The following is a 21,699-nucleotide window of genomic DNA, read 5'->3' as shown; positions in this document are numbered from 1 at the left end:
AATAATTAAGTCAGTAAATCTATCTGGCTGTTTGTTTTGTTATTCCTGTTGACGTGTTGCGTTGACTTCAATGACAAAAAACACTCATTGCTTTTTTATCTTTGACTTTATAACTATTTATTCGTATGTTTTGGCTAGGCAATGACGTGGTCAGCTGTCACCCTGTAATCCGTACTGCGGCTGCGCGGACAGGAAGAGTTGTTGTTGTCACGTGATCATCTCTAACTCCAGCAGTTGACAGTAAGGGCTAGAAGTGATGATGAAACCCGGAGAAATCAACTCTGCTGACGTGTGGCTGTGCGGGTTATAAGTCAAACTTCGGCTCGTTAGTCGGTGATAAATTCCTTCTCCGTGTTTCCCGGTTAGAGGCCGCTTTACTCGGGACGTCCAACTTTAGCGTTAGCATTAGCATTAGCCGAGGCGCGTCGGAGGAAGGAGGAAGAGCTAAACTCAGTAAGTACAGCTCATTTAAATTTTTCTGTTTATGTACAGAAAAAGGCGGTTTGTGGAATAATAGTGAGAAATATTTGCAATAGTTACATCGAGTTAACGCATTTAAAGCCGCTTGTTTGTTGTAGGATTAATTTGTGTACCGTTATTCAATTTGTGAGTTTAGTTTCATATGTGAAATTTATTTATTTTAGCATCTGAAGCACCTCAAATAAGGTCAAGTTTAAACATAACCATCCACACATGCACTGATCGGATATATCATTAGGACTACCTGCCTAAGAGTATTCTGGTCCCCCCCTGTGCTGCACGAACAGCCCCATTTGTCAGGACTTGGACTCCACTGGATCCCGGAAGGTGCGCTTTGGTAACTGGCACCAAGATTTTGGCAGCACATCCTTTAAGGTTTGTAAGTTGCAAGTAGGGGTTTGGGCTTGTTTGTCCTGAACATCCCTAAGATGCTTGATTGCTTTGTAAACTGGGGAATTTGGGGGTCAAGAAGACATCCACAACTTATTGGGCTTCTTACAGGATTCCTGAACCATTTTGCTTCATGGCAGGCCGCAATGTCCTGCTGAAAGAAGCCCTAGCCAACAGGACATCCATTTTTCCACCCTAATAAGCAACACAAACTTTACTTTTATATAGATTTTTCTTAAAGCAGGTTTGTTCAGGGTTTACCTGAAGCCTAATCTAATCATGTTACGTGATAGTATCTGGCCCACTGCCTTTCACACTATCTACCATGCTTATGTTGTTATCTGGCGTCATTTAGGAGAAGTTCATATGCAAAAACTAAAATAAACATCAACAGTATCAGCATTCATACAGACAAGTGTCACCCGTTGTCACTGTGTTGCATTCCTGTGCATTTGGTTGGAAACTGGGACTTTTCAGACTTTTTTGCTCATGTGGTTGTTGAACAGAAGCAAACGTTCATTTGCAAACATTGCCTCTTGCAAGGTTTCTATGTTATGTGGAAAATGGCTGGATGACTCTAAACTGTCATCTTAACGCTTTTTAATATGCTTGATGAATTTATTTCCCAGCATTCCCCCTGTTGTGCTTTACTACCTGCAGCTTTTTCTGACATTTGGCACAAGAAGTCCTCTTCAGCTTACTCCTGGAAACATCTCACCTGTTGGATGTTTGGTCAAAATCTGAGACTTAGCTGTGAACCTCAAAGAACGTGTTTTTTAATTGTTAACACAAAGCAGCCTGTTAAGTCTGATAAAACTGCTAATTACCCCCATTTCCGTGAGTTAAACGGTGGATTCGGTCTTGTATTCACCTGGGTTTAGCCGTTTATGGGGGAGTAACTGACGGTGAACTATAAGGTTCTGTCAATTTTTTTTTATCTTGTAGCGTTAAAAGAAAATATATTTTAAAGAAATCTTAATCTAATATTTCTCTGCAGTTTGTATGCTGAGCCACAGATGAACACATAATGAATATTACCGCTTTCTTGTCTCAGCCTGGTTTCAGAATGCACAGCAGACAGAGGAGATCTCATCTGGGCTTGCTATTGCTGGCCTCCCAGTTGTTCCAGGTGGGTCTGGACAACATTCCCCCCATCAGTCTGGCAGTCCTGGGTCTCAATGTTTACCTTTTCCTCTTCCCAGCTGCCCCGCTCTTAAAGGTAAATAACTAATACAAAAATCCATACATTTAGGAGAAAATCATTTTTTCATACTTAATTGTGCATTATGGTTCAGTCAACAAAAATAGAAATGCTGCTTCTCACTTCTTTGCTGTGAAATTCTTCTACACTTTATTTTACATGATTTTTAATAACTGTTATCCTTTTTGTCCAAGACTTGTGTGAGTGTCCAGCAGGCGTACTGGTTCAGGGACTGGAGCCGGCTGCTTCTATCGCCATTCCACCATGTGGATGACTGGCATCTGTATTTCAACATGGTGTCCTTCCTATGGAAGGGGATCAAGCTGGAGCGTCGGCTGGGTGGAGCCTGGTTCCTCTATCTGATTTCGGTCTTTTCCGTGCTCACTGGGTTGGTCTATTTATTGGTGGAGGCATTGCTAACAGAACTGATGGATGACCAGTCGTACAGCGTGGCCTGTGCTGTTGGCTTCTCAGGTATAAATGAAGCTACAGATTTCTGGTAGAAAGGTTAGCATATTCCTAATTCTGCTTTAACATTAGAAGAATAGAAACAGCAATAATAATATGCATATGATGGTACATATTTACAAACCAAATCATGGCGAAATTTTGTAATAGCTCTTATTTAATTGTTGTATTTCCAGGTGTCTTGTTTGCCCTGAAGGTGCTCAACAACCATTACCACCCAGGAGGTGTGACCTATGTGATGGGTCTGCCTGTGTCTAACCGCTATGCTAGCTGGGTGGAGCTTGTGCTGATCCACTTAACTGCACCTGGGTGAGTTAGCAAGATCTTTTCAAAGAAACGTACCTGGATTCTGGAGTCAGATGTTCTCCAGAAATATCAGTGTGAAGACTCCGAATGAATGCCTCCCCCCTGCATTGTCAGGACTCTAGGTTTTAGCAAGACGATTGCTCTATAGAACGCTGTTTTTATACGTGTACCTTTAGGTTTACTCTCTGGTGTGAGAAGCGTTTTTCCTTACATAATGTAGGGCATGTAGATCTAATACGGCAGCTCTGGAGTAGGTCAAACAGATTTGCTTCTCTAAAAGACCAGCAATTGTGGTTAAACCATTTTAAGCCTTCCATTCACCATAAAACCATTATAATCACTGATGAAGTTTTTGTTTTCTTATAAGCATCAAAAGAAAAATTCATTTTTGCCTGCAGAACATATTTTCTCACTTTAGGTCATTATGGGATCTTACCCATTTTGTAACTCTGAAACACTTCTTAACTCCTTTTTTCCATGGACTCATATCCATTGTACATGTTTTACCACAAAATGCATCTCAGGCTGCTGTACAAAAGGATATTATATTCAAATTTAATTCATACAGGTTGTAAATGATGTATTTCAATTAAATGCACTGTTGGGTTTTATCCACTAGATGGAGGAATTTCGTTGGATTGTGGTTAATGTAGGCTGTAGTATAATCCAAAGAGCCATTTTTGCTGAGTCTAGCTGAATAAAACTCATATAGAGCCCCAAATGTTGCCAGACCGTTTGAATAAAGACAGCTTATCATTTTATTAAATATCTACCCTGGGAAATTTGTTGTCGTTTTTAGAGAACCACCATTTTATTTCTATTTTCTGGTTTTAAAATAAAGAAACACATAACATAACACATAGCAAAAATAAACTGGACACATTTTCCTTTTGGAATGTTAATATTTGTGGAATATGATGCACATAGTTTCTAATCTAATGACAGGAAAATTAAATCTAAAACAATATTACTGGTACTTTTAGTGTCATTCTGTTGTGGAAATTCAATGCAAACTACTGAAACCTGCATTTGTTATTAGATCTATATTTAAAATCACTAGTTAGTTCTTTATCACTTAGCCAAAGAGCTACTTGTGGCTGTGGAGACGCATGTTGGAGCTCCCTGCTTTGCAGCATTGTAAAGATAGGAAAAATTTGAATATTATTATTGTTAGTAGTAGTTTTATTAGTTCTGTCGGACTCATTGACTTTCTCCCTGTCGCACATAAAATGTGTTCTGAATAACATCGCATTTGTCTTTATTATAAGAGTTTATTTTCAGAATGAGGCTGTGTCTCAATTAGATTAGTTTGTATAAAAATGTTTAAAGGTAAAATTAAAACAAATATAAAAAGTAAAAATAATAGAATATCTTCTAGATGTATTAAAAGAAGCGTAGTCCTACCACAAGACAGATTTATGCAAAAGATAATGTTTTTTTTTTTTTTGGTATTATATGAATGAATGTTTACCGATCTAATTTCTGTCTGGCAAGCATCACTCATGGTGCAGTTAGTCTTAATTTGCAGTGTTTTACAAGCAGTAATAAACAACTTAAACAAATTTGACAACTTTCTTTTTTATCAAATGATGTCAGGGCCAAATTACAACCTGTAGCCCATGACAACAATGTCCCAACATTTTGATTCAAACAAAGAGGAGATGCTAACTGCTCTTACTGTGGTCCTTGAAGGAGGTTGTGGCTCAGTTCATCTACTATGTTGATGCTAGTCAGCTTCTTCAGAAATAGTCTTTTGTTATTATTTAATCAGTAATGTATAAGTAGATCCGAACACATGCTGATAGCCACAGAAATCTGACAAGATTGTATCGAGGTAAACAAACTGGATGTATGGGAAGAGTCATACACCTGGCTAAAAGTCCGCTTGCTTTGCATTAGCCACTGGTGGCAGAGGACTGCTCTGCATGTACTAAAGACCAAAACAATTTGAGAAAGCTTCAACTTTTATTGGTTATTTCATTTTAAAACCATAATCCTAACCATTGGAAATGTCACCATGGTAATCATTAAAAACAGAAATAGTTTTACTCCTATGTTCTTGCTCCTCTAGGACGTCCTTTGTTGGTCACCTGGCAGGTATCCTGGTTGGTCTGCTCTACACCTCTGGGCCGCTGAAGTCCATCATGAAGAGATGTGCAGGTTTGACTTTTAGTGGTGCTGTTTTGTCTTCTTTTTTAAAACCTTTCTGATCTGGCACTCAGGAAAAGATTAAACATTTGAGCCTTGGAGGTTTCAGGGAAACAAAAAGTTTCAAATGCATTTTTCTTTTTTTGTAAGACAGCTAATTTAAATATTTTTTGTGTGTGTTTCAGTGGTGCAAAATTCACTTATTTTATCAGCTTTAGTTTGTTCAGTGCATAACCGAGTCATTAGGTTCAGTTGAACCATTCTAACCATAAATTGCAGCCTTATTAGCCCATCGACCACAAAGGTGAGCAGGCAACACGTGGCTGTAATAAATGATTCTGTTTCTGTGTATTTTCCCCAGATTTTGTCAAATTGAACGGATATAGCTCACACCGTGACACGTACTACAGCTCCGCCGGCACTTCAGGTATCTTAAGCGCTCGGGGAAGGTTACTGTTCACTGCATGTAGAGAACATGGGCTTTTCTAAACTGATAATGCAAGAAACATTTTACTTCAGTTTCCTGAAGAATCAACACAGTAAAGGAGAATAAGCAACACATTTGGGCCTTGACCTTTGTGTGTGTGTGTGTGTGTGTGTCTACAGGTTATCGTGGCAACAGTGAAGGATACTCTGGGAACTTTCATTATGCACCAGATTACAGCACTGATCATACAGCATCTTATACAGGTGGACTGACAGAGGAGCAGCAGTTGGAGGCAGCAATTAGAAACAGTCTGAATGACAGAGGTAAGAACTTATAGACTTTGACACCTTTAATAGGACACACCTGAAAGAGATGCACCTGATATTATTTCCTATTATAATCTCTCAGGACAAACCCGCGAGAGAGGAGGTCCTCCTCCTTATGGCTTCAGCCTCTCTCAGGAGGGTAATGCTGAGGACATCAGGTGGAGGAGGCTGAGGAGGTTTGACAGCTGAACTTTCAAGCAGCAGCAGAGAAGAAGAAGGTTCTGGTGGCAGGATACCAGACGGTGAAACAGGGCCGAGGAAGACTGCCCTGAATAACATCAGCTTTTCACCATGAAGAGAGCTCCACCACTGTGTTTTTATGTCAACATGCTTCTGACTAAGCATTAATGATGAGTCAATGAAAGCCAAAGAGAAACTGTCCATGAGCAGATTCTGCTTGTGTGTACATTATAAATAGCCAAGAAATGTACAGCTTCTGAATCTGGACTTCAGGAGAAAGCTGGGAGGCTGGTGTTGTAAATGCTATTTATATCCTTTTGTTACATTTGAACTCTTTCTTATAATACAGCAAACATGTTTCAGTTTTATATCAGTCTGTTCAACAATTAGCTGATTATTATCACCTAAATGTTACACTGAAAGGATGCAAATGAAGAGTTTTCCTCAGGACTGTTGATGGAAAAAAAAATCACAGTTAAAAATAATATTACTAAAGCTAACTCAAGTATTGGACAAGGCTTGTAATTTGAACAGGCTTTTGCCTTATAATATAACTCATTAAAAAACAGATTTTGTTGCAAATAAAGCCAAGTGTTCTTTGTTAAGTCTTAACAATCATTTATTTCCAGCAGACTGAGTAAAGCTCTCCAGCTCCTGCAGGAGGCTGCAGCTCTCCTCTTGCCTCTTCGTGAGTTCTTGAATGATTTGTGTTTAGTTTTCAAAGGAGCTTCCATACTTTTATTTTTGGAGTCAGCTGTCTGGATTTACTGCCTCACTTTGTTGGTATCCCTGGTGAATATGTGTAAAAGGCCTTAAAATAAATGTTTCTAATTTTGCAGTAGCATAGTCTCACACTAATTTATTTTAATTAAAATGTTACGTTTATCAGTGGGGAAAAATCCCACGATAAGAAATCAGTTTTTTACATGAAACCATGTGCACCATGGTTATTGGCAGCAGGACGACACGTAGGCTCATTCAGAAGCCTACGTGTCGTCCTATTGTGCCTAGCGGAGCATTTCCATACATGCTTTTGCATCATTGTCCTGCTGAAAGATGTCCCATTTTCAGTTATCAGAGGTCACCAGATAACTGGTTTTTAGATGTTCTTGTATTTCAGAAAAGGCGATCACTGATTGCAGTCCAATAAGGTTTCCACGGCCTTTGGAAGCATCACAGATTCTTCACTGTACTTAACAGTGAGCATGAGAAAGTTTGCTGCATGTCCTTTGCTTTACACCAGAACCTCCTGGAATGTTTGCTACCAACAAGCTAAATCATGGTCTCATCGGACCAAAACACAGTTCCAGGTAAGTCTCAGTAGCATTTAACAGACTTCATATCCTCTGTTTGCGAAAGTAGGACAGAAAAGTCGCTTTCCTGGCTTGCCTCCAAGTCGGTGTGTAGATGGCTAATTTCTTTAAGCTATCTACGGCCTTATTAAGCTCAACATACGTATGCTTAAATGGTATATTGTCTTTCCCATTTTGAAGAGTGGCTAAAATAAATGAGCCTCTGGCATGGTATATTTCTACATCTGGAAAACAGGAAGTAATGCTTTATGTCACTTGCATTGATTTTGCAGCGATCCCTCATACTGAGCATGCATGTAGTGACACCTCCTGCAGAATCCGGCTCAATGTGAACGGCCTTCTGCCATGACCGACTGTGGGTTTGAGAAGACCGAGCATACACAAAAAAAACACAGCACTGATCCAGAAGTACTTTCTATGTTGAAGAAAGTAAAAAGGTCCTGGCAGTAGCAGTTCCTTCAGTGGCTTCATCTACGAGAGAAACACAGTGAAGCAGATGACCTCTGAGCCAGTTTTCCAGCCTTTAAGATGAAAAAGAGCACATACGGTTAGTCACGGTAAAAGTTCAGCCAATAGCTAAGAGAGAGGCAGGAGCAACTCTGGCTCCTAGGCTCTGTTAAAAACAATTATTTCTTAATTATGTCACTGCTAGCAAAGACAGATTCGTTTGAAGGCATTTAACCAATCTTTACCAGCATTGCCCATCAGCGTGTAGAGATCTTTAAATTAAATCATGCACATCTCTGTACATTTTTAATAGATTCTGTCATGAGCATGCACTTACTGGTCATGTAGCTGTTTCTCAGAACCGAAGTGAACTACAAGTTGTCCAAGAATGCTAAAATAGGTCCTCAAAGCAAAGTTCTAAATCACTGTCTAAGAAGTCTAATTCTTGCTTGCTCTGATTCCCCTGAAGCCCTGAAGCATTACAAGAAGTAGGACAGCTTAAATTAGAGACATGCAAGAAATCCTCTTTTGCTACACATCATTCTACATGTATCTGAGATCATATCGCCCAATGTGGATTCTCAGCAGGAAAGAGTATCAGAATGTTGGCGGCTGGAGACACAGTGTCAACGTATGTTTTGTTAAACAATGTGTTACAATTTGATTTAGCATATTTCCAAGTGGAGTGTTGAAGCTCAGGGGACTACTTTAGTAAATGGTTACTTCACATTTAAAATTCTGTTGGCCAGGGAGTAAAATGTTAGAAAACTTGGCTGCGTTGCATCTGAAACTGACAGACCTCCTTCCAGAAGCCGGCAGTGACGAGAGTTCATGAGTGGGATCTGCAATGATAACTGTGGTTCATGACAGGCAACGTTTGTGGTGGATGGAGTCGTCCCAGGGGGACGTTGGCAGAGCTTGAATGTGTAGGAATGAAAAATGATGCTGTGGCTGACAGGACGGAGACAGAGATGACGCACACTGCAGACAAGAAACTGCTGTACTAGGTCTGTAACACATTGAGGCCACTTCCTGTGTTTATGTGTTTCTCATTGCACCTGATTCCTAAACAGATGCAACTGATGTGTTCTGTTAGGTGCCCCACCCGCTGCAAATAGTCAGCTAACTAGGCCTGGTTTAGGAAGTCAGCTGGTGTGGATTTGGCCCGTAACAGTTCAGTGTACAGTTACCACTGCTTTGCAGAAGCATCCTGTGAACCTTTTCAAATTTTCTCACATTAAAACTGCTATTTCTCTATTTATTTTATGGTGGTTTGTGTGGTGGACCAAGACAAAAAGGTGGAAAGAAAATGATGCGTGATTTTTAAATTTTAGATATATAAAACCTAAACAGTGTGGCGAGTAATCGTCCGCTCCAGCTTTCTCTCACACACATGCATGTTAGGTTATTTTGTCTACGCTGTATGAATGCATGTTAGCGTGGTTATTTGTCTTATGTATATGTTGAGAGTCATTGTTCTTCTGGAAGGTGAACCTCGGTCCCACGTCAAGTCTTCTGCTGCCTCTAACAGGTTGTCTTCTGGGATTGCCCTGTGTTTAGCACCATTCCTCTTCCTGTCATCCCACAGCATGGTGCTTCCACCACCATGTTTCACTGTGGGTATGGTGTGTTCAGAGTGATGTGCAACATCAGTTTTCTACCAGAAGTGGGGATTTTGCATGTAGGTCTTAAAGTTCAGTTTTGGTCCTATCTAGCCAAATCTTCCACAAATCTTTTTCCCCCTACATTGCATCTGGGAAACTGCAGACTTTCTTTTTGCAATGGTGTTCTTGTCACTCTTCCATAAGGACTGGATTTTGAATAGCACTGCTTTGAGATATTACCTTATTATTGTAATCGTGCTTTAAACCTCTCCAGTTAGCCTTTACCATATATTACCAAACAACTATAGTCACCAATGTTGATTACGCTAAGGTTATATGCAAAAATCAATCACTGTTTTTAAAGCTAAAGTTGAACATGCTTATTTAAACAAATTTGCGCACAATTTTGTGAATAACACACGCAAAAATAACATAGCTGTTAAAAAAACCATAAATAATAAATACCAGTCATACCAGTCGATGTTCATAATTTCCACCTTGTCAACCACAACACTCTTCCTGTCAGGTGTGGGTGCCAGTCTGTTAGATCTCCAGGCTGCCCCCGCCCAGATAACAGTTCACATGACTTCCTCCTCTATGGAGGACAAATCACATAAATATTTATTGTATGAGCTCACATACAGTCGAAGCCAGACACTTCACCACTGCTGATTGTGTTTTCTCACAGCCACATCAACATGCGAGCAAGATGATCCATGTGACTTTTGAAGATTTCAGCTGCTTTGGCTGCTCTGTGTCCAACACCTTGTGATGGAGTTCAGTTTTTCCACTTGTTCTAAAGAGGTTGAGCAAATAGAAATACTCTCAGGTCAGATACTCATTATTGTGACTTTTAGGTATTTGTATCAGCTTGACTGAAAAAAACACATTTTTTATCCATATTTTCCATTCAAAAACTGACAAATCCCAAAGTTTTAAAAGGTACACTTTCCATTGGAAATTTAAAGCAAATGTTGATCTGGCATGCGATCCGTCCGATATTTTGAAGCTTTTGCTAACCAACACCACGGCAGGTCTTTTTCTCAGACTGGGTCTATTCTGAGGTTTAAGTACAACGTGGTGACTGATCTAAATTAGTGTTCAGCTTTTTAGCTGAGGAATGGCTCCCACTTGCATTTGCTGCACAACATATCTAATCCCTTTAGAAAAAAAGTCACCCACTCCACTCAGTCCTGTGTGAAGGTCAATTAGTCTTTGCCTTTGCAAGCTGAGATCACAGCGGCCTCCCATAGGACACGGAAATGTGCTGTTATAAAAATGACACAAGCTTGTGGTATTAAAGCCAACCGTAAAATCTTGCTTAGCAACTCATAAAGTCTCACGACGAATGGTTGTAAGTTGCTCAGACGTGCCAACCAAGAGCTAATTTTTATCATTTTTGGGGTGTGGTTTATTATGAAGAAATTCAGGGTAATCTGAATGCCCTTTCACCAGCCCTCCCAGCCTGTCATTACCCTCCTCCAGTTCTTCAGCTGATTTCATTCTGAGGGTCACCCTCATCTTTTCTGGCCAACAGAGAAGTCTAATAAATGTTTCTTTTTCTCAAGATCCTGCACACCCAGCCACCATTATAGGGCATCAAACACTCCTGATTCCTCAGATAGGCTTTTTCCTGTCAGAAAAAGATTTTGATTCGACTTGTAGCACAGCTCATCAGAAAGACGAAAACCTTCTCGCCTGTTAGGAGGTTTGCACAGTCCCTGCGTGAGTTTTTAATTTATTTTATAACCATCATGGCAGACCCAAAAGAGACTAGAATTTGTGGATCAAAACAAAATCAGAGTAAATTTCAACACAACTGGATTCACTGAAGGAAGTGGTCATGCCCATTGTTAATGTTAAGTTGCACCCAGGGGCAAATTCCTGGTTACATTGCAAAGGTCAATGAGTACAGAGGAAAAACAACGGAGGAGTTGAGGTTACACATCTACACCAGGTATCAAAAAGAAACAAAGTTGCAGAGCTTCATTCACCATGTAAATCATCTTTTCAATCCAGTAATAACTAGATGATTCAATGCTTCAACCATTTTATAACATCTCCATTTCGGATCTGTCTTTTTTCATTGTCGGGTCATTTAGCACGTATCTTTAATGTGGGTGTAATAAAACCTTTACTTATGAAGCTGGCTCTTGACAGGAGATTTACTGCAGGTATATCTAAATGTGTAAAACAATGGTTGCTGATCAACTCTTTGGCTGTTTATGCTGAAACAATCTAAGAAATTACTGTCAAAATGTATGAATTATTCTTGAGAAGAGCACTAATAGTAAAAGCAACTAATAGCCTTCTCAGATACTTAGACAATGGCCTTGTTTGTATTACATCCCAGGGATGCATTAGATATACAGGGGTTGGACAATGAAACTGAAACACCTGTCATTTTAGTGTGGGAGGTTTCATGGTTAAATTGGACCAGTCTGGTAACCAATCTTCATTGATTGCACATTGCACCAGTAAGAGCAGAGTGTGAAGGTTCAATTAGCAGGTTAAGAGCACAGTTTTGCTCAAAATATTGAAATGCACACAACATTATGGGTGACATACCAGAGTTCAAAAGAGGACAAATTGTTGGTGCACGTCTTGCTGGCGCATCTGTGACCAAGACAGCAAGTCTTTGTGATGTATCAAGAGCCACGGTATCCAGGGTAATGTCAGCATACCACCAAGAAGGACGAACCACATCCAACAGGATGAACTGTGGACGCAAGAGGAAGCTGTCTGAAAGGGATGTTCGGGTGCTAACCCGGATTGTATCCAAAAAACATAAAACCACGGCTGTCCAAATCACGGCAGAATTAAATGTGCACCTCAACTCTCCTGTTTCCACCAGAACTGTCCGTCAGGAGCTCCACAGGGTCAATATACACGGCTGGGCTGCTATAGCCAAACCTTTGGTCACTCATGCCAATGCCAAACGTCGGTTTCAATGGTGCAAGGAGCGCAAATCTTGGGCTGTGGACAATGTGAAACATGTATTGTTCTCTGATGAGTCCACCTTTACTGTTTTCCCCACATCCGGGAGAGTTACGGTGTGGAGAAGCCCCAAAGAAACGTACCACCCAGACTGTTGCATGCCCAGAGTGAAGCATGGGGGTGGATCAGTGATGGTTTGGGCTGCCATATCATGGCATTCCCTTGGTCCAATACTTGTGCTAGATGGGCGTGTCACTGCCAAAGACTACTGAACCATTCTTGAGGACCATGTGCATCCAATGGTTCAAACATTGTATCCTGAAGGTGGTGCCGTGTATCAGGATGACAATGCACCAATACACACAACAAGACTGGTGACAGATTGGTTTGATGAACATGAAAGTGAAGTCGAACATCTCCCATGGCCTGCACAGTCACCAGATCTAAATATTATTGAGCCACTTTGGGTGTTTTGGAGGAGCGAGTCAGGAAACGTTTTCCTCCACCAGTATCACGTAGTGACCTGGCCACTATCCTGCAAGAAGAATGGCTTAAAAACCCTCTGACCACTGTGCAGGACTTGTATATGTTATTCCCAAGATGAATTGACGCTGTATTGGTCGCAAAAGGAGGCCCTACACCATACTAATAAATTATTGTGGTCTAAAACCAGGTGTTTCAGTTTCATTGTCCAACCCCTGTACAATGAACACCATTCTGTTACAGAGACTTGAAGGGCATTTTTACTGGAATTAAATTGTATTTACTAGATAGATCCCAGTATGCTTCAGGTAAGCAAACCAGTCCAGTAAAAACGGGACCAGTGTTAATCCCGGGGCTCCACAGGGTTAAATGCTTGGTCTTGTTTTTTTTTATTTTTTGTTTTTTTTACAGTATATCTTTCCATTAAAAAAACATTATCAGACAATGCAGAATAAATTGCCTTGTCTCTGGAGATGCTTGCAGTGTCCCCAGTTGTTGTGGATGCAACCCAAATCATCACCCTTCCACCTCCATGCTCAGCACCTGCTTTGGAGTGTTTGGGCTGTCATTTGTTTAGTTTTCTCATACATGATTAATTTTGTATTTCATGTGTAAATTACAGAGCTCCTAAACTATGCTGCCATGTTTTATGTAGAGAGAAGAGCTGTTGTTATCACAACTCCTCCAAACATGCCATAAATCTAGTCATTTTCTAACTATATTAATATGAACTTTAATATTAAAAATGCTAACAGAGGCTTGTTGAGTTAGAGACCTTGAGTTTTATGTAGTTTCTCCTAGAATCGGTTTTCCACTGCTTCTCTAAGGTAATTGCTGATATCTCACAGAATTATATGTAACATGTTGCTGATCATTTAACACTTTACCCCCTAAACATTACATTAGCAAAGGATCAGACATTTTTGGCCTTTTGGCCTTGCAACTGAAAGACATTTACATCGCCTGTATAACACTGATGGTGCTGTGCAGCTATAGATTAATGCATTTGATCAACTGAGAAGATAACGCTCACCTAACCACTGACTGACACACACAAAAATTGAATTGATTGGATCCCAAGAGCAGAGCCCAGCTTAAAGTTATTTTCCAGGGGTCGTATTCAGTTCAGCTTGCTTTTTTTCAAGCATGAACTGGCCACCTCTTGACCTTCCTTTCTACAACAATTTGAGAGGTTGAGACTATTCCTTTCATCCGCTTAACAAATATCAAGTCAGAGCTACTCTTACACTTCTTGCTTTACCCGGCTGTCGTCTGTGCTGCTGTCTTTCCCTCCACCATTTCTTTATTTTGTTCTCTCCCGCATCTCAGCTTGTCTCTCTCTATTGCTTTAGGAATTGTTTCTCCCTTTGAATTTTGATTCTTCCCATGCATCTCTGCTCTCCTTCTAATGTTTTTCTCAAACTCTCGGTTTCCTCCATTTCTTTCCACATATCTGCCTCTTGATGCGTGCTTGACTGATGCTTTCTTTCCTCCACTGATGTTTTTTTTTTCTCAGTTCATCTCTCAATTCGTCTCACAAACCAAAGAAAAGGTTTTGATCAAATTCTCCTTTTTTCCCCTCACTGTTTCTCGCACAAACACCCTCTCTCTATGCGCCTGAGTTGCCTGTGGATCACAGTTGGGGAGCCTTTCTGTAGCACCTTGAATCAAACCAGCAATCTGGGTGACCCATTTCTGCACACGTTAGTGCTCTGCAGTGAAGCATGGTAAAATGTTTCAACACGTTCAATACACAGAATAGCTTCATCACCATGACGTGGTTCTCTCTCTGGTACAGGTGTGTCAATCTTATCATTGCACCTGAAAATGGACCAGCATGTGTTTTTCCTCGCTCTGCAGTTCAGAAGTAGAACTAAAAACAAAGACATGTAAAACCAACTAGGGTTTAGTTTGATCAACTGTTTTTTAAAACCTCCTTGACATTACAAGTCAAACTCTTTTCCTTGATTGAAACATTTCCAAACATTTGCCAAAAAGAAAGCACTACAGGACCGCTGTGTAGCTAAAACATTGAAGTTCAAAGGAAATAAAAATAAAAAACTGTTGGAATGAAAGCCAAGGGAGACACATAGTCTTTTCACACATATACAGTAACTGGCCAAAGTCATGTAAAATCTCATTTCATTATATTTTGTTTCCACTGAGCCAAACTTTCTCTTATTGTTTTGTGGAACACTTTAATAAAGACTTTAATAAATGCTGAAAAACTATTGGTCAGAATTATTCTGTCCTACCATCACAAACATTAACATTTGGAGTTTGAATAATGCTTCTGGACTTTGGTAAGGTGAGGTGAAGATTGGGCCTTTAATTAAGAAACCCTCCAGGTAAGTCTGGTATAAAACATTAGATGGATATGTGATAAACCATCTCATGCCCAGTGTTGGGTATGGTGGAGGATCTGTCATTCTGTCTTTCTTTTCTAACGGCCCTGGGCAACTTGTTGGAGTGCATGGCATCATAAACTCTCTGAAATGCATGGACTCCTGGTGACCTGGGTCATTATGAGGTCAAATTGAAGAAATAGTTCACCTGATAGTGTCAACCTTACTCCATGGCCATCAAGGTCCACAGACCTAAATCCTACAAAATAAAGCTGTATTGTGAGCTGAAGACAGGAGAACTTGAACAAGGATCCAGGACTCTACATTATCTAGACTAATTTCTTCCAAACAAGGTCACAGGGGAGCTGGTGCCTATCTCCGAACCCAGGACCTTCTTGCTGCAAGGCCACAGTGCTACCAACTGCACCACTGTGCAGCCCTGCTGTATACATACAATTGCTATATCTATGCATAACAACATGGCTTTTTATTGCACTAGCTTGTAGAACTAGGCATGGGCCAGTTGCTAGTTTGAAGGTAAACAAGTTTTGAAGCCCCACCATGGCTTCAAAACTGCCGAAAATGTTTCCTTCTTTTTAAAGTTATTTTAATAAGAGAAGTGATGGAGCGACCACAGATTTTTTAAAGCATAAAGTGACATTTTGCTTTCCCTCCCCCACCTGTTGGTGCCCACTCTCAGCCACCGTTCACTTCTTTTAAAGTAATACTTGATTACTTGTACGAGATCAGTCAGGTATCATCCAAACATCTTTTTATCAATGTTTAGTGTGCAGGTGTAGTTGAGTTTTTAACTGCTCTTGCACATATATGTTGATTCTTGTTTCCACCTCTTTCCATCTTATTGATGAAATGACTGTAAACCGATGTTTGTGCTCGAGGAATTAGAATAGTTCTGCAAAGAGGAGTGGGCTGAAATTCCTCCAAATTGATGTGAAAAGCTTATTGTCTGTTATCACAAATGCTTGCACTAAAACACCATTTTTAAACAGACATGTTTAGAGTTTGTGATAAAAACACACATAAAGTGTTAATATTTGCATTTGCATTCAATGAAAAAAGCACTGAAGTCATGGAGTAAAAATTGCTCCACGTCTAACCCTAAATAACAACAACCCTTGCAATTGTCCCTACTTGAAATGATTTACTCAAATTAATTGTTCACATTAGACCGGGTTGGTTTAGATAGATTCTCCCCCTTAATTAAAGAATGAATCATTTAATAGCAGTGTTGCTCAGGTTATCTTTCATTTTGAAATCTGTGTGATGATCTGGGAAATTTAAGTTTTGATAAACAGAATTTTAACCGGCTTTAACCCCCACCCTCAGTTACCCCAACTTGAAGCAAGAGCAGTATTTTTTCACACCCTGTAAAATGACAGAGCAGACACCCCTCCCTCCATCCCACCACCCACCACCCACCACCTCTGACCTGCTGCGAAGTGAAACGTCCCCGGATCGCGTCCAGCGTTAGTATGCAGCACGATCGATGGAGAATACGAGGTAATAAACAGCCTCAATAAACAAGAAGAGGGCGAGGAAAAACAAGAAGACGTCGGTTTATGCGGAGAGGACTGGGAAAAATGTAAAGAATAAAAGAAACAAGGTCGCTTTCATTGTTTTCCTTCTCTCTGCTGCCGGTTTCCGGAGTGAATTTCTGAAAGGAGGATGCTGCTGCTGCTGCATCTCTCCGAGCGCAGATAGCTGCTCACATTCCGCGCAGTTTTCTCATCGCATCTGATTGTGATTAACGGCCGGAGGAGAAGGAGGAGGACGGTGTTAGAGCAGAAAACAGCAGCAGCAGGAGGGAATGTTAGTTGGACCTTCAGAAGGATTTCCCTGAAGCATCTGTGAGGATTGCTGCGCTCAGTCTGCTTCAATTGCATCACTCCCGACTTCTCCTATAGGCGCAAAGGAAGAAAAACCAGAGGAATATTTTCCTTTCTCCTAAATTATTTAGGGGTTATCTGTTATCTGAGCTCTGCATGTACTGCTGTCTTTGTCTTACATCTTCAGTGCATGATTTTAAACACAGAGAGGTGGCGGATGGCAGCCGATGGGAAGGCGCTCCAAATTTCTTCAAAAGAGGGATGCAACCTAAAATAACCTCTGTGTCAGATGTTGAAGGAGCAGATACGTGTCTATTCATCGGTGCGCTGGCTCTGATAGCACAAGGATCTCTGCGGGATTTCACGGTTTCCGTTCAGTTGTGGCTCTGCTGATGTTACCCGGTGAGATATCCCTGCAGCTTCCAGAACAAGGCAAGCCCTAAGCCTCCGGACCCCCACGAATCAGCACAGGGAACCCGAACTCTTTTTCATGGCTTTTGTCTTCAGAAGATGGAGGGTGTTACTGCTGCTCAACGTGCTGGCGGTCGCTGGGTTCATGACCTTCTGGGCCAAGTGCAACACCCGCAGCGTCCAGGCGGCCGGTCCGGAAGCTCCGGCTGACGGGAGGCGGCCCCGGGCCAACGGAACATCGCAGGGGCCCAGCGTGAGCCACGAGGTGCTGCTGAAGAGGCTCAGCTCCCTGGAGGATGTGGTGTACAGGCAGTTAAACGGTAAAAAAAAAAAAAACAGAAAAAAACATTTAGACTCAGATAACTTGGCAACGTGAAAATGTGAAAATCCAGATTTTGTTCCCTGATTTATCCTCAGAAACCTGAAAGAAAACATCTTGAAAGTAAAGCTCCAAAATCTTGTTTTCCTAAAATGTATGATTTAATCTTTCAGTGGCTTATTGTGGTATTGATTCCCACTTCAACTTTTTTTTTACATTGTGCCACTTTACAACGGCAACCTGTGTATTTTATTGGGATTTTGAACACAAAGTAGTGCAGAAATCTGAGGAGGAAGGAACATGATCCATGGTTTTCACGGTTTTACGTATTTGAGGAAGTGTTGGAGCTGCATTTTTATTCTGCTGTCCTGAGTCAAAAACCTTTCCCCGAAAATACAATTCCAAGCGTTTTGGAAAATTTTCCAGCTTGGTTGCACATCTGAACACTGAAATTATTGCCTATTCCTCTTTGTAAAATAGCTCAAGCTCAGTCTGAGTGGATGGAAACCATCTGTGAACATCAATGTTCAAGTCTTTCCACCGATTGTTGGATTTACCTCTGGGCTTTGACAGGGCCACATAAATACACATACATCTACTTTAATTTAAACCATTCCACTGTAGCTCTGGCTTATAGGGCCACAGTCCTGCTGGAAGGTGGAGCTCCACCATGTCTCTGTTTTTGTTTCTGCAGGGTTTCTTCCAGGACTATCCTGTATTTAGCTCCATCCATCTTCTCATTAACTCTGCCCAGCTTCTCTCTTGCAACACATTCCCGCAGCATGATGCTGCCACCACCATGTGTTGTGTTGTGTTCAGGGTGATATGCAGATTGTGTTTTTCTTCACAGGCAGTGTTTTGTAGGGGCTTAAAAGTTTGCTTTTGGTCTTATCTAACCAGAGCTCTGTCTCCTACGTGGCATGTGGAAAATCGCAAATAGGACTTTAAAGGCCCGATTTGTAAAATGTCATATTGTTTTTAACGGAGTTGACCCACATGCAGAAAGCAATTCAGAGCAGTGTAGTGAACAGGGAAACTGGAACCGGGATACCAACTGTAAAAATAAACAGGATGGTAAGCAGGGAAATCTCTGGGTCAAAACTAATGAACAATTATTCTGCCTTACTGGGTTCATGGAATGATCCACCAGAGGGTGGAGAGCGAAGAGACCAAATTGTTGTTTACCCGTGAGACAGATGATGGTGGATAATGGTGTGCCAGGATGATAAGTTGGACAGGGGGTTTCAGGTGTAGGTGCAGTGGAAGGAGGAGGGTGGACAGGGTTCTTGAATGGAGATCCAAGGAGCGAAGAATTCAGGAGGCTGCCAACCTGTGTGGTCCAACGAGGTAACGAGAGGCTTGAGTCTTTGTTCATGGAGCTGGATCGCTTCTTTCCAGAAGTGGTTAATCCAGGCAGAGTTCTATACAGAAGGCAAGGTTAGGTTCAGGTAATCCTGCAAGGTAACAGATTCAGATTACTAAAAGTTGCAGGCAAGGACAAGACAAGGTAATGTGGCTTGAGCTGTACCACTAAGGGGAACACTCTGGCAGTGAGTTGCTGGCAGCCTCCTTCTTATACAGGTCCTTCTCAAAATATTAGCATATTGTGATAAAGTTCATTATTTTCCATAATGTAATGATGAAAATTTAACATTCATATATTTTAGATTCATTGCACACTGACTAAAATATTTCAGGTCTTTTATTGTCTTAATACGGATAATTTTGGCATACAGTTCATGAAAACCCAAAATTCCTATCTCACAAAATTAGCATATTTAATCCGACCAATAAAAGAAAAGTGTTTTTAATACAAAAAACGTCAACCTTCAAATAATCATGTACAGTTATGCACTCAATACTTGGTCGGGAATCCTTTTGCAGAAATGACTGCTTCAATGCGGCGTGGCATGGAGGCAATCAGCCTGTGGCACTGCTGAGGTCTTATGGAGGCCCAGGATGCTTCGATAGCGGCCTTTAGCTCATCCAGAGTGTTGGGTCTTGAGTCTCTCAACGTTCTCTTCACAATATCCCACAGATTCTCTATGGGGTTCAGGTCAGGAGAGTTGGCAGGCCAATTGAGCACAGTGATACCATGGTCAGTAAACCATTTACCAGTGGTTTTGGCACTGTGAGCAGGTGCCAGGTCGTGCTGAAAAATGAAATCTTCATCTCCATAAAGCTTTTCAGCAGATGGAAGCATGAAGTGCTCCAAAATCTCCTGATAGCTAGCTGCATTGACCCTGCCCTTGATAAAATACAGTGGACCAACACCAGCAGCTGACACGGCACCCCAGACCATCACTGACTGTGGGTACTTGACACTGGACTTCTGGCATTTTGGCATTTCCTTCTCCCCAGTCTTCCTCCAGACTCTGGCACCTTGATTTCCGAATGACATACAGAATTTGCTTTCATTCGAAAAAAGTACTTTGGACCACTGAGCAACAGTCCAGTGCTGCTTCTCTGTAGCCCAGGTCAGGCGCTTCTGCCGCTGTTTCTGGTTCAAAAGTGGCTTGACCTGGGGAATGCGGCACCTGTAGCCCATTTCCTGCACACACCTGTGCACGGTGGCTCTGGATGTTTCTACACCAGACTCAGTCCACTGCTTCCACAGGTCCCCCAAGGTCTGGAATCGGCCCTTCTCCACAATCTTCCTCAGGGTCCGGTCACCTCTTCTCGTTGTGCAGCGTTTTCTGCCACACTTTTTCCTTCCCACAGATTTCCCACTGAGGTGCCTTGATACAGCACTCTGGGAACAGCCTATTCGTTCAGAAATGTCTTTCTGTATCTTACCCTCTTGCTTGAGGGTGTCAATAGTGGCCTTCTGGACAACAGTCAGGTCGGCAGTCTTACCCATGATTGGGGTTTTGAGTGATGAACCAGGCCGGGAGTTTTAAAGGCCTCAGCAATCTTTTGCAGGTGTTTAGAGTTAACTCGTTGATTCAGATGATTAGGTTCATAGCTCGTTTAGAGACCCTTTTAATGATATGCTAATTTTGTGAGATAGGAATTTTGGGTTTTCATGAGCTGTATGCCAAAATCATCGGTATTAAGACAATAAAAGACCTGAAATATTTCAGTTAGTGTGCAATGAATCTAAAATATATGAATGTAAAATTTTCATCATGACATTATGGAAAATAATTAACTTTATCACAATATGCTAATATTTTGAGAAGGACCTGTAGATGCCCGAGCCACCTCAACTGGCTCCTCTCAATGTGGAGGAGCAGCGGCTCTACTCCGAGCTCCTCCCGGATGGCCGAGCTCCTCACCCTATCTCTAAGGGAGTGCCCGGCCACCCTACGGAGGAAGCTCATTTCAGCCGCTTGTATCCGTGATCTCGTTCTTTCGGTCATGACCCAAAGTTCATGGCCATAGGTGAGGGTAGGAACGTAGACCGACCAGTAAATTGAGAGCTTTGCTTTTCGGCTCAGCTCTCTCTTCACCACAATGGACCGGCACAGCGCCCCCATTACTGTGGCAGCTGCACCGATCCGTCTGTCGATCTCCAGCTCCATTCTTCCCTCACTCGTGAACAAGACTCAGAGATACTTAAACTCCACTTGAGGCAGGAACTCCCCTCCAACCTGAAGAGGACAAGCCACCATTTTCCGGTCGAGTACCATGGCCTCGGACTTGGAGGAGCTGATCCTCATCCCAGCCGCTTCACACTCGGCTGCGAACCGCCACAGCGCATGCTGTAGGTCTTGGCTAGAGGGGGCCAGCAGGACCACGTCATCCGCAAAAAGAAGAGACGAAATCCACTGGTCCCCAAACCAGACCCCCTCCGGCCTTTGGCTGCGTCTAGAAATCCTGTCCATAAAAGTTATGAACAGGACCGGCGACAAAGGCAGCCCTGCCGGAGTCCAACATGCACTGGGAACAGGTCCGACTTAGTGCCGGCAATGCGGACCAAACTTCTGAACCGCTCGTACAGGGACCGGATCGCCCCTAATAAAGGACCCCCATTCCATACTCCTGGAGCACCCCCCACAGGGCATCACGAGGGACACAGTCGAATGCCTTCTCCAGGTCCACAAAACACATGTGAACCGGTTGGG

The 21,699-nt window shown here is 41.8% G+C and overlaps 2 protein-coding genes and 1 long non-coding RNA gene across 6 annotated transcripts in view; 2 read left to right on the top strand and 1 right to left on the bottom strand.

Moving 5' to 3' along the window:
- The first annotated feature begins 185 nt into the window (after positions 1 to 185).
- On the top strand, positions 186 to 6,767 carry rhbdd1 (rhomboid domain containing 1). Of its 3 annotated transcripts, none has more exons than XM_047391648.1 (9): positions 186 to 453; positions 768 to 855; positions 1,925 to 2,089; positions 2,266 to 2,545; positions 2,716 to 2,848; positions 4,917 to 5,005; positions 5,355 to 5,420; positions 5,600 to 5,743; positions 5,829 to 6,767. In XM_047391648.1, the coding sequence occupies exons 3-9, from the start codon at positions 1,937 to 1,939 to the stop codon at positions 5,933 to 5,935; spliced, it is 972 nt and encodes a 323-aa protein (XP_047247604.1). In that variant the 5' UTR covers positions 186 to 453; positions 768 to 855; positions 1,925 to 1,936; the 3' UTR covers positions 5,936 to 6,767. The 3 variants fall into 3 exon arrangements, with proteins under 3 accessions (XP_047247604.1, XP_047247602.1, XP_047247603.1); XM_047391646.1 differs by having other exon boundaries at positions 187 to 453; positions 719 to 855; XM_047391647.1 differs by lacking the exon at positions 768 to 855 and having other exon boundaries at positions 187 to 453.
- Positions 6,216 to 16,639, bottom strand: LOC124884055. Of its 2 annotated transcripts, XR_007042379.1 has the most exons (4): positions 16,506 to 16,639; positions 9,977 to 10,086; positions 9,765 to 9,885; positions 6,216 to 7,760 (listed from the first exon to the last, which is right to left on the bottom strand). It is a non-coding gene; the product is annotated as an uncharacterized LOC124884055 (long non-coding RNA). The 2 variants fall into 2 exon arrangements; XR_007042378.1 differs by having other exon boundaries at positions 9,765 to 10,086.
- Positions 16,562 to 21,699, top strand: part of galnt17 (polypeptide N-acetylgalactosaminyltransferase 17) — a 54,321-nt gene continuing 49,183 nt past the window's right edge. Inside the window, exon 1 of the mRNA XM_047391645.1 lies at positions 16,562 to 17,633. Coding sequence (XP_047247601.1) covers positions 17,393 to 17,633 — 241 coding nt within the window. The 5' untranslated portion in view covers positions 16,562 to 17,392. The remainder of the gene's footprint in view (positions 17,634 to 21,699) is intronic.

Source organism: Girardinichthys multiradiatus, chromosome 18 (assembly GCF_021462225.1).
Source record: "Girardinichthys multiradiatus isolate DD_20200921_A chromosome 18, DD_fGirMul_XY1, whole genome shotgun sequence".
Lineage (NCBI taxonomy): Eukaryota > Metazoa > Chordata > Actinopteri > Cyprinodontiformes > Goodeidae > Girardinichthys > Girardinichthys multiradiatus.
Note: the sequence above shows the minus strand (reverse complement) of the source record. Positions and strands in the feature narration are given on the sequence as shown.